The sequence below is a fragment of the Fusarium proliferatum genome (genome assembly GCF_900067095.1).
Source record: "Fusarium proliferatum ET1 genome assembly, contig: FPRO_scaffold009, whole genome shotgun sequence".
In the NCBI taxonomy this organism is placed as follows: Eukaryota; Fungi; Ascomycota; class Sordariomycetes; order Hypocreales; family Nectriaceae; genus Fusarium; species Fusarium proliferatum.
The window spans coordinates 1,474,836-1,485,850 of NW_022194798.1; the positions used below are offsets into that span (position 1 = coordinate 1,474,836).

Consider the following 11,015-nt stretch of genomic DNA (forward strand, 5'->3'; position numbering starts at 1 on the left):
TCCGCTAGTAAGAGCAAACTTATGCCAAGGAAATGGGATCAAAGTGAGATCCTGCACGCAATATTCCTTCTTCCCATAAGACTAGATGACTATTATGTCAGCCTCAAAATTCTTATGTTGGCTCTTGATGCCGATCGTTACGTTGGCGGCTATTGACAGGTAACATCATCTCTGGGGAATGCTTGAATCCCACTGACTTCAAAGAAAACGAATCGTGACAGAGAAAAACATCATCCGCAAAGGGCTGATCACAAATGAAATGACGCCCCTGCAAGTGGGAAACGGTAACTTTGCATTCAGTGTTGATACGACGGGGATGCAAACATACCTCCCTTTCAACACAATGTCACGCTGGGCATGGCATAATGACACTGAACCAGCTGGAGAGTACGTTGAGCCCACCTTGCACGCGAACTGCTCCGAAAGCTAACCATTAGTAGCCCAGTAGACGCATATACCGGCATACAGAAACAGACGCATGATAGAAACGTTTCCTATGATCTGCCTGACCCAACTCTTCCTGATGTTTCTCAATGGCTCATTGGAAATCCAAACCGTATCAATCTTGGACGCATTGGACTGCGGTTTAACGACGATACACTGTCATCAAGCAGAATATCTAATACCCACCAAGAGCTAGACCTCTGGCATGGAACCATCACATCAATTTTCACAATCGATGGTATTAAGGTCAAGGTTGTCACGCAAGGAGACTTTGATTCCGATGCAGTTGTTTTCACCATTGACTCACAATTGATCGAGTCGGGAAATCTCAAGGTCGAGCTCGACTTTCCATACCCTCCAATCCACACAGCAAAGTACAAGAACGAAGTCTTTGTTGGTGTCTACGACTTCCCAACGAATCATTCTACAAAGCTTTCAGCGAATCTCGAAAGTAATACAGCGCACATATATCATGAAATGGGTACCAAGTACTACGTAAACCTTCGATGGCCCAAAAAGGCTTCACTGGAATTGAAGCGCCTCGGCCTGCAGGGCTCTACCAAACCCACAGCTCATCGATATGTCCTTTCATCAAGGCACGAAAAGACCATTTCTTTCGTGGCACACTTCTCTCCGGACAAGAGAGTACCCGACCTGCCATCTACAATCGATAGACGCAGCAGAGCTGGATGGCAAGATTACTGGAGTCAAGGGGGTTTTGTGGATTTGACCGAATCCACGAACCCCAACGCTACTGAGCTTCAACGTCGAATCATCACCTCCCAGTACCATGTCAGAGTTAACAGTGCTGCTGATGGTGAGCCTCCTCAGGAGAGCGGCTTGATGAACAACGGTTGGTATGGTAGGTGCAGTTTGACTTATTTCCATAGTAAATTGCTAACCAAGATAGGCAAGTTCCACATGGAGATGGTTGTGTGGCACAGCGCTCACTGGATCTCATGGTGTCGAGATCGTTACTTTCACAACATCTTCCCTGCGATATATGAGAAGCTTCTCCCTATGTCACTCACCAGAGCGGAGAAGATGGGATGGCAGGGAGCGCGCTGGCCAAAGATGACCGAAACCTTCACCGGTCGAAGTTCGCCTGGTGGGATCAACGCATATCTGATGTGGCAGCAGCCGCACCCAATGTACACGGCCATGCTTGCTTTCAAGAGTAAGCCGACGCAGAAGACGTTGAAGCGCTGGGATCCGATCTTGGAGGCGACTGCAGATTATATGGCATCCTATGCATGGTTCAACCAGTCGTCTGACAGATATGATCTGGGTCCGCCGTAAGTAATCAGAAACATGAGCAAGAGCATGAATGCCGTTCTGATAACATGATAGTGCGTTCGGTGTCACTGAGAATACGCCCCCAGAGAACACACTCGATCTTGCTTACGAAGTTGCATACTGGAGATACGGCCTTGACGTCGCCTGCAAGTGGAAGCAGAAGCTCGGCTTACCTGTACCTGAGCACTGGGTGACCGTTGCAAAGAACCTGGCGAAGCCTCCTCAGATTGGCGGATTGTACACAGTCTACGAGGGTCTCAACTCGAGCTGGTGGGATGATCCGGCACTCAACCGAGACCCGAGAAGTTTGATCATGCTACAAGGTATTCTACCCGACACGCCTGCAGTGGAAAAAGAGGTCGCTCGACGAACAGCGGATAAGGTCTGGGACGTCTGGACTGACCAAAACATCCGAGGATGGGGGCGGCCTGTACTGGCAATCAACTCGGCTCGCATTGGGAATCCTGAGCGCGCGATATATCACTTGACAGCATACGATTACTGGAAGTTTGATGACGCAGGTAAGTGATGTCACACATGTCATGGAAATTGGTAGGATGAGACTGAGTCATCTCGCTGTAGGATTTGCTATTCGTGGTGGTGACGGAAACACGCCACCCCCATTCATGCCTGGCAATGCTGGGTTCCTCTTAGCCGGTAAGTTTGCATGCTTCTCGAGAAACAAATTACCGCTCACTGACACTATCCACAGTGGCCTATATGGCTAAAGGATGGGATGGATCCAAGGGCGATGCGCCTGGGTTTCCTAAAGATGACGGGTGGGTAGTAAAGTACGAGGGGCTTCGCAAGGCGCTGTGAGACATGTGTTCTGCTTGGATCATCTTCAATCGAGGTATCTTGCTTTACCAACAGGACTCTCTCTCCACGGCGTATATCGGCTCTATGCTCTTGTCGGGCGAGGCTTCACCTAATTTGAGCCGAGAGGTGACACATGCCTGATCAAGCGAACTTATCCTGTCATTCAAGAACTTAAGAACATATGCCTGACTCAAATAAGCTTGCATTTGAGTGATACGTCAGAAATTACCGTCCAAAATCGCTGCTAGTTTTATTGAAAAGCTTTGAGCATGGCCTCGGTAGGCGAACGATCCGAAGCGAAGGAATTGTGGCGGGCGGCAATAAGAAAGCGTCTATCAACCCCGCTTCCTTCACGACTTCTACAACAAGACTCCTTGTAGGATCGGCCTAACAGCGTCACAGCCCTATCAAAAGACGCCCGTTAGTACAAATGGCCTGCAAATCATTCGCCTTTTCTTTCGCTGGCACATTTCTGCCTGCAAAAGAGGGGCATAAGCTGAGTCAGATGCATCGTGGACCCAAGCATGATAGGGCCTAGCTTATCCTCTCCGAGTCCGTGGTTGTCATGGGCTCGCACTCAGTTGCTCGCACTCAGGAAGCGGCTCGAGCTGTGAGCTATGGTTTCTTTTGGGTACTTGTATGTAATGTGTAGATAAGCCTTCGAGCTACCCACTTCTGAACTCAGTGAATTCCTGCACTTCGGCACATGTACTGCTGCTTGATTGACCATGTTTCACATATTTGATAACAATTCGTCGATTGAGAGGACGAAGCTGTTCCAATACACGGTCATCTTCTTCGTTTCTTTCAAGCTAATCACATACTTACAACGACTCTACTTCCATCCGCTCTCCAAATTCCCGGGCCCAAGGATCTGCGCGGCATCGCGGCTGCATGAATTCTATTGGGACTCGTACCAACATGGCCGCTTGTGGGCAAAGCTACCAGATCTTCACAGGCGTTATGGTATGGCATTTTTCATTCCCCAGACATTCTCTGACAACCATCCAGGGCCCATTGTTCGTATTGGACCAAATGAAGTTCATATCGAAGACTCCGAGTACTTCGATACAATCTTCGGATTTCGCCCTTTGAACAAAGAGGCCATGACAGCTAAAGAGTTTGGGATCAACCACGCCCTATTCGGAGTCGAGGATTACAAGACCTACGTCAAGAAACGTGCTGCGTTTGGAAATGCGTTTTCTCGAACAAAGCTTTCCAAGATACAGGACCAAATCAACGAAGAGATCCAAAAAGGATGCACTTGGGTTGAGGATAACAGTAAGGATGGAAGTCCTGTTGATCTGGCGTATGTTTATCCCGACATGCGCAAAATAATTGCTAAACTCGTCCAAGCTTCTTGTTTCGGGCTGTTCCGGCAGAAATCATAACCAAGTATCTTTTCGGCCAGGAATATGGGTTTCTGCAACATGTGCAAACCACCAAGAACCTTTACGATAAGAGGATGGACAGATTGCTCGGGTTCTCACATCTGGGTCGATTCATACCCAAAGAGATACCTCTTTTCTTGTCTCTCTTTCGTCAATTGATCTTGAGGGCTTTGGGATTCAATGACCCAGGTTCTGCATTTCTTGATTATTTCTTGGTACATATCGTGACATTCTAAAGGATACCCAGGCTGACGTGATGATAGCTCGCTCAGAAGCTGGTGCAAAATGTCGTGGCTCAACATAACCACCCCAATCACAAAGCCGAAAGTACCACCCAACATACAGTCTTCGATGACTTTCTAGACAGCTCATTACCTCAGGAGGAAAAAGAAAAGGGCCCTCTTACTCAGCAAGCAGTGGCTATCTGGAGTGGAGGATGGGACACAGTTGGCTTTGTGCTGACCATGGCGGCATACCAATTACTACAGAATCCACCAGTTGAGCAGCGCCTTTACCAGGAACTCAAAGAGGCCTGGAAAGACCCTACTGAATCCCCTGAGATCACGACTTTGGAGGGCTTACCATATCTTACTGCTGTAGTCAAGGAAACATTTCGTCTCTCGCCTGGTGCGCTCTGCCGGCTGAGTCGGGTCAACCCTAGCGGCATTGAACAATATGGCGATTGGGAAATACCCCCGGGCACGATTATTAGCATGTCCATTCCGGATGTTCTCTCAGACAAAGCAATCTGGGGGTCCGATGCTGCTGTTTTCAAGCCCGAAAGATGGCTCAGTGGAGGGGCGGACCTTGACAGATACCTAGTGACTTTCAGCAAAGGAACACGAGTTTGTCCAGGAATTGAGTTGGCATGGATCGAGACCCGACTTGTCATTGCGAGCCTTTTCCGAAGGTACGAGATGAGCATCACACCAGAGACCGGCATATCTGATGATGATATCATGCCGTATTACGAAGGGTTTACGCCTGCAGTCAAAAATTGGATATCGCGACTGCCGGTCAGGGTGAAGCCTAGACATTAGATTCTATGTCCAGATGTTGCCGACAGTGCAAGGTGTTCCAGTGATGCTCTGTCGCTGTTGTACGTCATCATAGCTCTTACCAAGTATCCCGATCCTTCAAGTACAATGTGCCTAGGCTTTGCCGATCCATTTCTCGATTGTTTTCGTATTGTCAGCACTAAATCAGGGTCTTGCTTGTTGAAGGCTGTTACAGTGGCATGCATGAGGCGCTAGTGATTAACCTTGTCTGATAATCTTGTCCTTTCGCCCAAATGAACCCAGGACCCCGCTACAGGTCTCATTCTCGGCCATTCAAAGGCGTCGCGGTGCCGCATACCCGTCTTTCAGGGCTGAAGGCGCCCCCTACTAATAAGCACTTGACGCAGCAGTGAAAACCGACTTCATTCCCCTCAACCTTATCACCTTCAACTCCAAATTCAATCCATCTTCATCATGTCAAGCGGACGCGGCCGAGGTGGACTATTCCAGCGCGGTGGTCAAGGTGGTCGAGGTGGTCGAGGTGGTCGAGGCGGGGGATTGATAGGGTCCGCGGTCCGCGGCGTAGCAGGCGGTATTGGGCTCGTGTCGGAGAGCGTTAGCTCTTACAAAGAGAAGAGAGCAGCGGAGAAAACCCCCGCATCCTCAGAGTCAAGCCAACAGCCTCAATCAAGCGGAAGCATTGCTGTCGGAAGCGAGCCGCCACCGAACTATGAGCCTCGGCCAAGCCAGCATGAGGACTCGACTGAAAGACAATGGGAGCTCGACGAAACACAATCCGAGCTCCTCTCAAGTCCTCAAGATAGTGCCAAGATCGCTCAACAGACTCAAGCTGACAAGGATCTTGTGACCAGCTTTTTGAGAGTGCATGGCTCTTCATCCGGCCGAGCCAATGCTCAATTGGAGTTGCCGGTCATTCTCGCGCAGCGGAGACCAAAAGATCGAACCCGCGGCTTTGTTCGGGGATATGCTCCGATGCTTGAGAATGCCGGTGTTGACCAGGCGGCATGGCTAGACTTTTTAGATAAATTCGACCAGTCTACTCGAGCCTCGCCTTGGATCGAGGTCATCAACTTTGCAGAGTTGGGCGGCTTCTTTGTACCGATTGCGCCAAGCATCGCCATCAGTGCAGCCGTGTACAAGACAATTGAGGTTGCGAAGGATGTCCAAGGCAGACAAAGGTAATGTTCTCTGGCAAAGCATCGTGTCGTCTGGAGTAGAAACTTACAAAGCGCCACAGGTCAAACAAGTTCATTTCCCAGATGAATGAGCAATATTTCTATCCGAAGGGCTTATGCTGTCTGATTATGACCTGGCGACCCGATTCCGGGAGGTCTCACGAGGTTGTTGACTTGACATCAACGGTTGCTTCTTCAATTGGATCGTATGACTCTGGATTTACCAACAAGTTTCAAACCTCCAGCGGAAAGACCTATGGTGATTTCGCTCTCCCCGAGGCTGCCCCTCTAATCTTTCCGACCCTCGATGTACTTGCTGAGGTTGATAGTGAGGAATCGAAGGGTCTGAAGCAAAGCCTGGGTGAGAAGAGAACATACATCCAGGAGTACTATGACAAGAGAGCCCAGGCTCAGTTCGTAAGTCAGCGAAGTTGATGGCTGATAAGAATCTGGACTAAACTTGGCTACAGGCGCTCAATAGACCGGATAATCTCTTGGCCAACCAACAAGAATCACCAAAGTTCACTTCACGATATGCTGATCCTAGCCATCCTTCCAACAATGGCTCCTTGATCTCCCTACTCACTGGCGGATATGTCGACCCAACGAAGCTTCGTCGGGGCTTCAGGGGCCAAGCACCAGAGGTCCAGAGTAAGGGACAACCCAGTGGAGCACGAAGTGATAGACAGCCCGGTTTGCCCCTGCCTTACAAGCCGGTCAAGGCGGCAAGAAAATTTCTTTTCAACAAGGTAACGATATCTGGCGCTTCTCAAAGACTCCAAAAGTGGTAATTAACTTGTATAGGACATTTTGTATCTAATGGTTGTTAATATGCCCAGTGAGGATGAGCTCCGGGAGGCCAAGGCGGTATTGGACCGCAGATAAGGGATTTCTACATTCCAGATCGATAGAGTCCAGAGCGATAGAATACTTTGAGTCACAGATCAAGTCCATAGGACTCCAGATGATTGGTGGTAAGTTATCTGGACTGAGCGAATCGCGGTTTCTGGGCTATCTTCGCTCCTCGAGCCATTGTGCAGTTAAGCACGTTGACCGCTTTTGAGCTTGTTCCTTGGATACAGATCGAGCTGTCACAAACGATAGTGGTTCCAAGACCAAATGAAGAAAGTAAATTAACATGTGATTAAAAGCTCCGCCTCCTAACTGTGATTGCCTCACCATCCTGTCTGCAAGCTCAACCCCCCCCTCGTATCATGCACGAGTTAGGGCTCAACAGCCTGCAAGTGCGACTGCGCCAAGTTTGTGAAGAAACTGGCTCCAAGAACCTTGCTTGGAGTGGCAGGGTCAGTTGCATTGCAGAGCTTGGCAAAGTTGCCGTTCTTCCTGAGTCTGTCCTTGGTAAACTTGGAGTACTTGGACAGAGAGCATGACTTTCCAGGTCCATCCTGGCAAGAAGGCACTGGGTAAACGACATCGTTGATCAGGATCCGAACAAACTTCTTCGAACCGTAAGCCTTGTTGGAACCGCAGCTGAGACGCTCAAAGGCGATGGTACCTCTCATGGGAGAGATGTTAGAACTGCGCCAGATGCGGTCCTTGGGAATACGATCCAGAGGGAGAGGGGCTTGCTTGTCAAAGACTCCAGTAGCAACAGCCAACTCGTTCAACTGGCCGTCGTTCAAGAAGCTCATAAGGATCTTGGGGAGCTTGAAAGGCTTTCCATCAAAGTTCTTACCCGTGGTATCAGGGCCAGCAACGAAACGCTCAATCAGGGACTCGAGGAAAGGCACCATCATCTTTGAGGCAACCTTGGTGGCGGGTCCAACACCGTAGTAGTATCTGAGATCTTGCTGATACTCGTATGCTTCCAGCTCCTTCTGAGTGAAGGTATCGCAGAATGGCGAGAGCTTGCCTTTGATTTGCGACTCAAAACCACAGATGTAGGGAAAGTCATTCCATGTCGAGTCGTCAAGCTGGAGGTCGCCCTTGATGTATTTGGATAAGCGCTTTTTGAAGCCTGGAAGCCATCGCTGACGCCATTCGTCCTGCTGCTTGCTGCTGTCATCGATGAAGGTAGGACACATATCCGATGGAGCAAGGGTATCGCCCAGGTGAGATGGGACGCCTTTGCCGGTCACGGAAACAACGGTGCCCAGGGAAGAGTTGGTTCCCAAAAACCCGTGAAGGAAGAGTTTTGCAGTCTGGAGAACTCGTGTATAGTTGTTAGCCCACACAATGAAGTCCTCGCCCTCCTGGTACAGATCAGGGTATCTCTCTGAGTTAGTCGAGATCTCAAAAGCCGACAATGCCGAGCTCCTACCTGGTTCTTATGGTGTAACCCATATCAAACAGTTCCTTGTATCCAGTCTTGCTCAGCTGAGCGATCTGAATGTCAGGGTTGGTAACAGGGCTCTCCCAAGTGTGAATGAAAGACAGTGGCCCAGTTGCGGTGTACTTGGACTCTCGGAACTAAATTGTTGGTCAAACCTTTCCGTGATACAAAGTGTTGATCATTTCTTACACGGCGAGCCATCTCGAGCCATCCATTGTGAGCGCCCTGATCAGGATAGCGGGATCCGTGGCGCGACACGTAGGCAGCTTGGTCGACCTGACATCCTTCAGGAACCTCGGAGGATATTCCGGTCAAATCCTCGCCTGAATCTGTTAAATAAAAGACTCAGCTCCGGTCTGATGCCACTTACCGATGTGCCATGGGCCGTTGGCTCCAACATGGGCCAGAGGGTTCTTTGCCGAAGCGCCATCGGGCAATAGAACTGCTTGCACAGGATCAAGCGAAGCGCCGACTCCTGCGTTGCGTGCGGAGCATGCTGAGCCTAACAGGGCGACAGCAATAAATGGGCCTCTCATAGTGCCACTATTTATGGATGAAAATCTTTGGGAATGAGGGCACAGATAGACAAGCAAAGAGGAAAGTTCAACGTTCAACAATGAGGAGAAATATATAGAACTACGACAGCCCTTGCTCGACCCGGAAATTAAACTCCAATTCTGTATAGACTGAATGTCATCCAGACTCTCTATTTCCGCCCTTCCGCTCGATGTCAATTGAGATCTATCAACTGTGCCGCGATAGCGAACGGGCCTAGCAGGGGATAGTCCGGCACGTGTTCTCGAGGGAATAACCTATTCGGTCGCATAATGCTAAGAAGCTTGGTATCCATCGATGCATTGGTGGAAAAGTCAAACCCTCGGTAAAGACGGACCAATTGCCAGATTCGGAAATGCTTCAAGAGCAATAGTAGACCAGTAAAACAAAAGATTCAATCTACGTGCCTCACTGACGTAGTGCGTAAATGTGATGGTCTCTATATGCCGCGGTTTATGAAGTTGGAAAGAAGAAGCTGCTTTTCGGACAACAATCGTTTTTGTAGTTTGAAGCCGCGATATCACTTCACGAGGTCCGGCTTTGGACCCCTGACAGGAAGGTATTATGCTGATCACGATGCAACATGACAGATCGGCCCATGAAGCTTGGACTTGCCGTTCTCCTCTTCATGTCACTCTCCCCATAAATAGACGGCGAATATCAACGAAATCAACATAGCTTCAGTCTTGATCACCTACAAGCCAGGAAAATATGTCAATCCGCACCATGTCCAGCCGGCTCCTTGCCGCCGCCCTCGCTCTTGGTGGTCTCTCAGTAGGACAGACTACTGGAAACTTCAACTTCCTTACCTACAACGTGGCTGGACTTCCTGCTATCATCAATAACAACGAGGTTCCTGGTGACAAGGGAACCAACGCCAACCTCATTGGCACCGTTCTTGCCACTCAGAAGTATGATATTGTTCATATGCAAGAGGACTTCAATTACCATGCCTACATCTATGCGACTGACAACCATCCTTACCGTACTCCTACCTCTGGGGGCGTTCCGTTTGGCGATGGTCTCAACACTGTCGCCAACTATGACTGGACTGGCCTTGTCCGCAAGAAGTGGAACAAGTGCAACCTGAACTCTGGCGATTGTTTGACCCCCAAGGGTTTCAGCTTCATGCGCATGAAGATTCAGAGCATCGAGGTTGATCTTTACAACCTTCATGCTGATGCTGGGTATGTGAGTCGATTGATATATATTGGATGGAAGCTGACCATCCGCCGTTTAGCTCGGACCAAGGTGATGTCGATGCTCGTTCTGCAGGTATCGATCAGATCCTGGCCTACATCAACGCAAACTCCCAGGGAAGGGCCGTGATCGTCGCTGGTGATACCAATGACAGATGGACCAATGCAGGTCGAAGCATCAACAAACTGACCGATGCCGGCTTCAGCGACTCTTGGGTCCAGCTCATCCAGGGGGGAAAGTTTCCTACGGCTGGGGCCACTGCGAACCCATGCAAGGTCCCTGCCGCTGATAACACCTGTGAGATTGTTGATAAGGTTTTGTAAGTCACCACCCTCAGTTTCGGCTCAATGTCTTGCTTGTCATATATTAATAAGATAATAGCTATCGCTCGGGCAGCTCTGTAAAGCTTACTGCTAAGAGTTTTAACTATGTTCCCAAGGTCTTTGTGCAGCCTGATGGGAATATTCTATCAGACCACAATCCTGTGCTTGTTGAGTTTGCTTGGTCTATTTAGTTCTATAGTAGATAACTTTACTATTAATATAATATAGTATAATAGCCTTTTTATAACAGTTATAGTTTTAAATAGGGAAACTAGTCTATATTAAGTTTATATTTACAGAAATATAAGATATATATATTAAGCTTACCTTAGGTATTATATCTCTTAATAATTAAGTAATATATATTAAACTTATTAATATAAAGAAGTCTTATTAATAGTTAGTAAGTTAAGTTTTATTTAATATTAAATAAATATATATATATTAAGGCTAATTTAATAAGATTAATAAGGTTATTATAGAATTAATATTAATTTTAA

At 48.5% G+C, this 11,015-nt stretch overlaps 5 protein-coding genes across 5 annotated transcripts; 4 read left to right on the forward strand and 1 right to left on the reverse strand.

Moving 5' to 3' along the window:
- Nucleotides 1–343: 343 nt before the first annotated feature.
- Nucleotides 344–2,559, forward strand: FPRO_15227 (uncharacterized protein; the record flags this gene model as incomplete). The annotated part of the gene is made up of 6 exons (XM_031220476.1): nt 344–387; nt 441–1,306; nt 1,355–1,739; nt 1,795–2,261; nt 2,323–2,397; nt 2,453–2,559. The coding sequence occupies 6 exons, from the start codon at nt 344–346 to the stop codon at nt 2,557–2,559; spliced, it is 1,944 nt and encodes a 647-aa protein (XP_031086131.1).
- Nucleotides 2,560–3,287: 728 nt separating this feature from the next.
- Nucleotides 3,288–4,990, forward strand: FPRO_15226 (uncharacterized protein; the record flags this gene model as incomplete). The annotated part of the gene is made up of 4 exons (XM_031220477.1): nt 3,288–3,525; nt 3,571–3,868; nt 3,916–4,165; nt 4,214–4,990. 4 exons carry the CDS (start codon nt 3,288–3,290, stop codon nt 4,988–4,990), a joined length of 1,563 nt encoding a protein of 520 aa, XP_031086132.1.
- A 432-nt stretch (nt 4,991–5,422) lies between these two features.
- Nucleotides 5,423–7,029, forward strand: FPRO_15225 (uncharacterized protein; the record flags this gene model as incomplete). Its single annotated transcript, XM_031220478.1, has 4 exons — nt 5,423–6,147; nt 6,207–6,561; nt 6,615–6,893; nt 6,949–7,029. 4 exons carry the CDS (start codon nt 5,423–5,425, stop codon nt 7,027–7,029), a joined length of 1,440 nt encoding a protein of 479 aa, XP_031086133.1.
- A 338-nt stretch (nt 7,030–7,367) lies between these two features.
- On the reverse strand, nt 7,368–8,973 carry FPRO_15224 (uncharacterized protein; the record flags this gene model as incomplete). Its single annotated transcript, XM_031220479.1, has 4 exons — nt 7,368–8,376; nt 8,426–8,574; nt 8,627–8,760; nt 8,808–8,973. 4 exons carry the CDS (start codon nt 8,971–8,973, stop codon nt 7,368–7,370), a joined length of 1,458 nt encoding a protein of 485 aa, XP_031086134.1.
- A 730-nt stretch (nt 8,974–9,703) lies between these two features.
- Nucleotides 9,704–10,706, forward strand: FPRO_15223 (uncharacterized protein; the record flags this gene model as incomplete). The annotated part of the gene is made up of 3 exons (XM_031220480.1): nt 9,704–10,179; nt 10,233–10,511; nt 10,574–10,706. 3 exons carry the CDS (start codon nt 9,704–9,706, stop codon nt 10,704–10,706), a joined length of 888 nt encoding a protein of 295 aa, XP_031086135.1.
- Between the last annotated feature and the right edge of the window lie 309 nt (nt 10,707–11,015).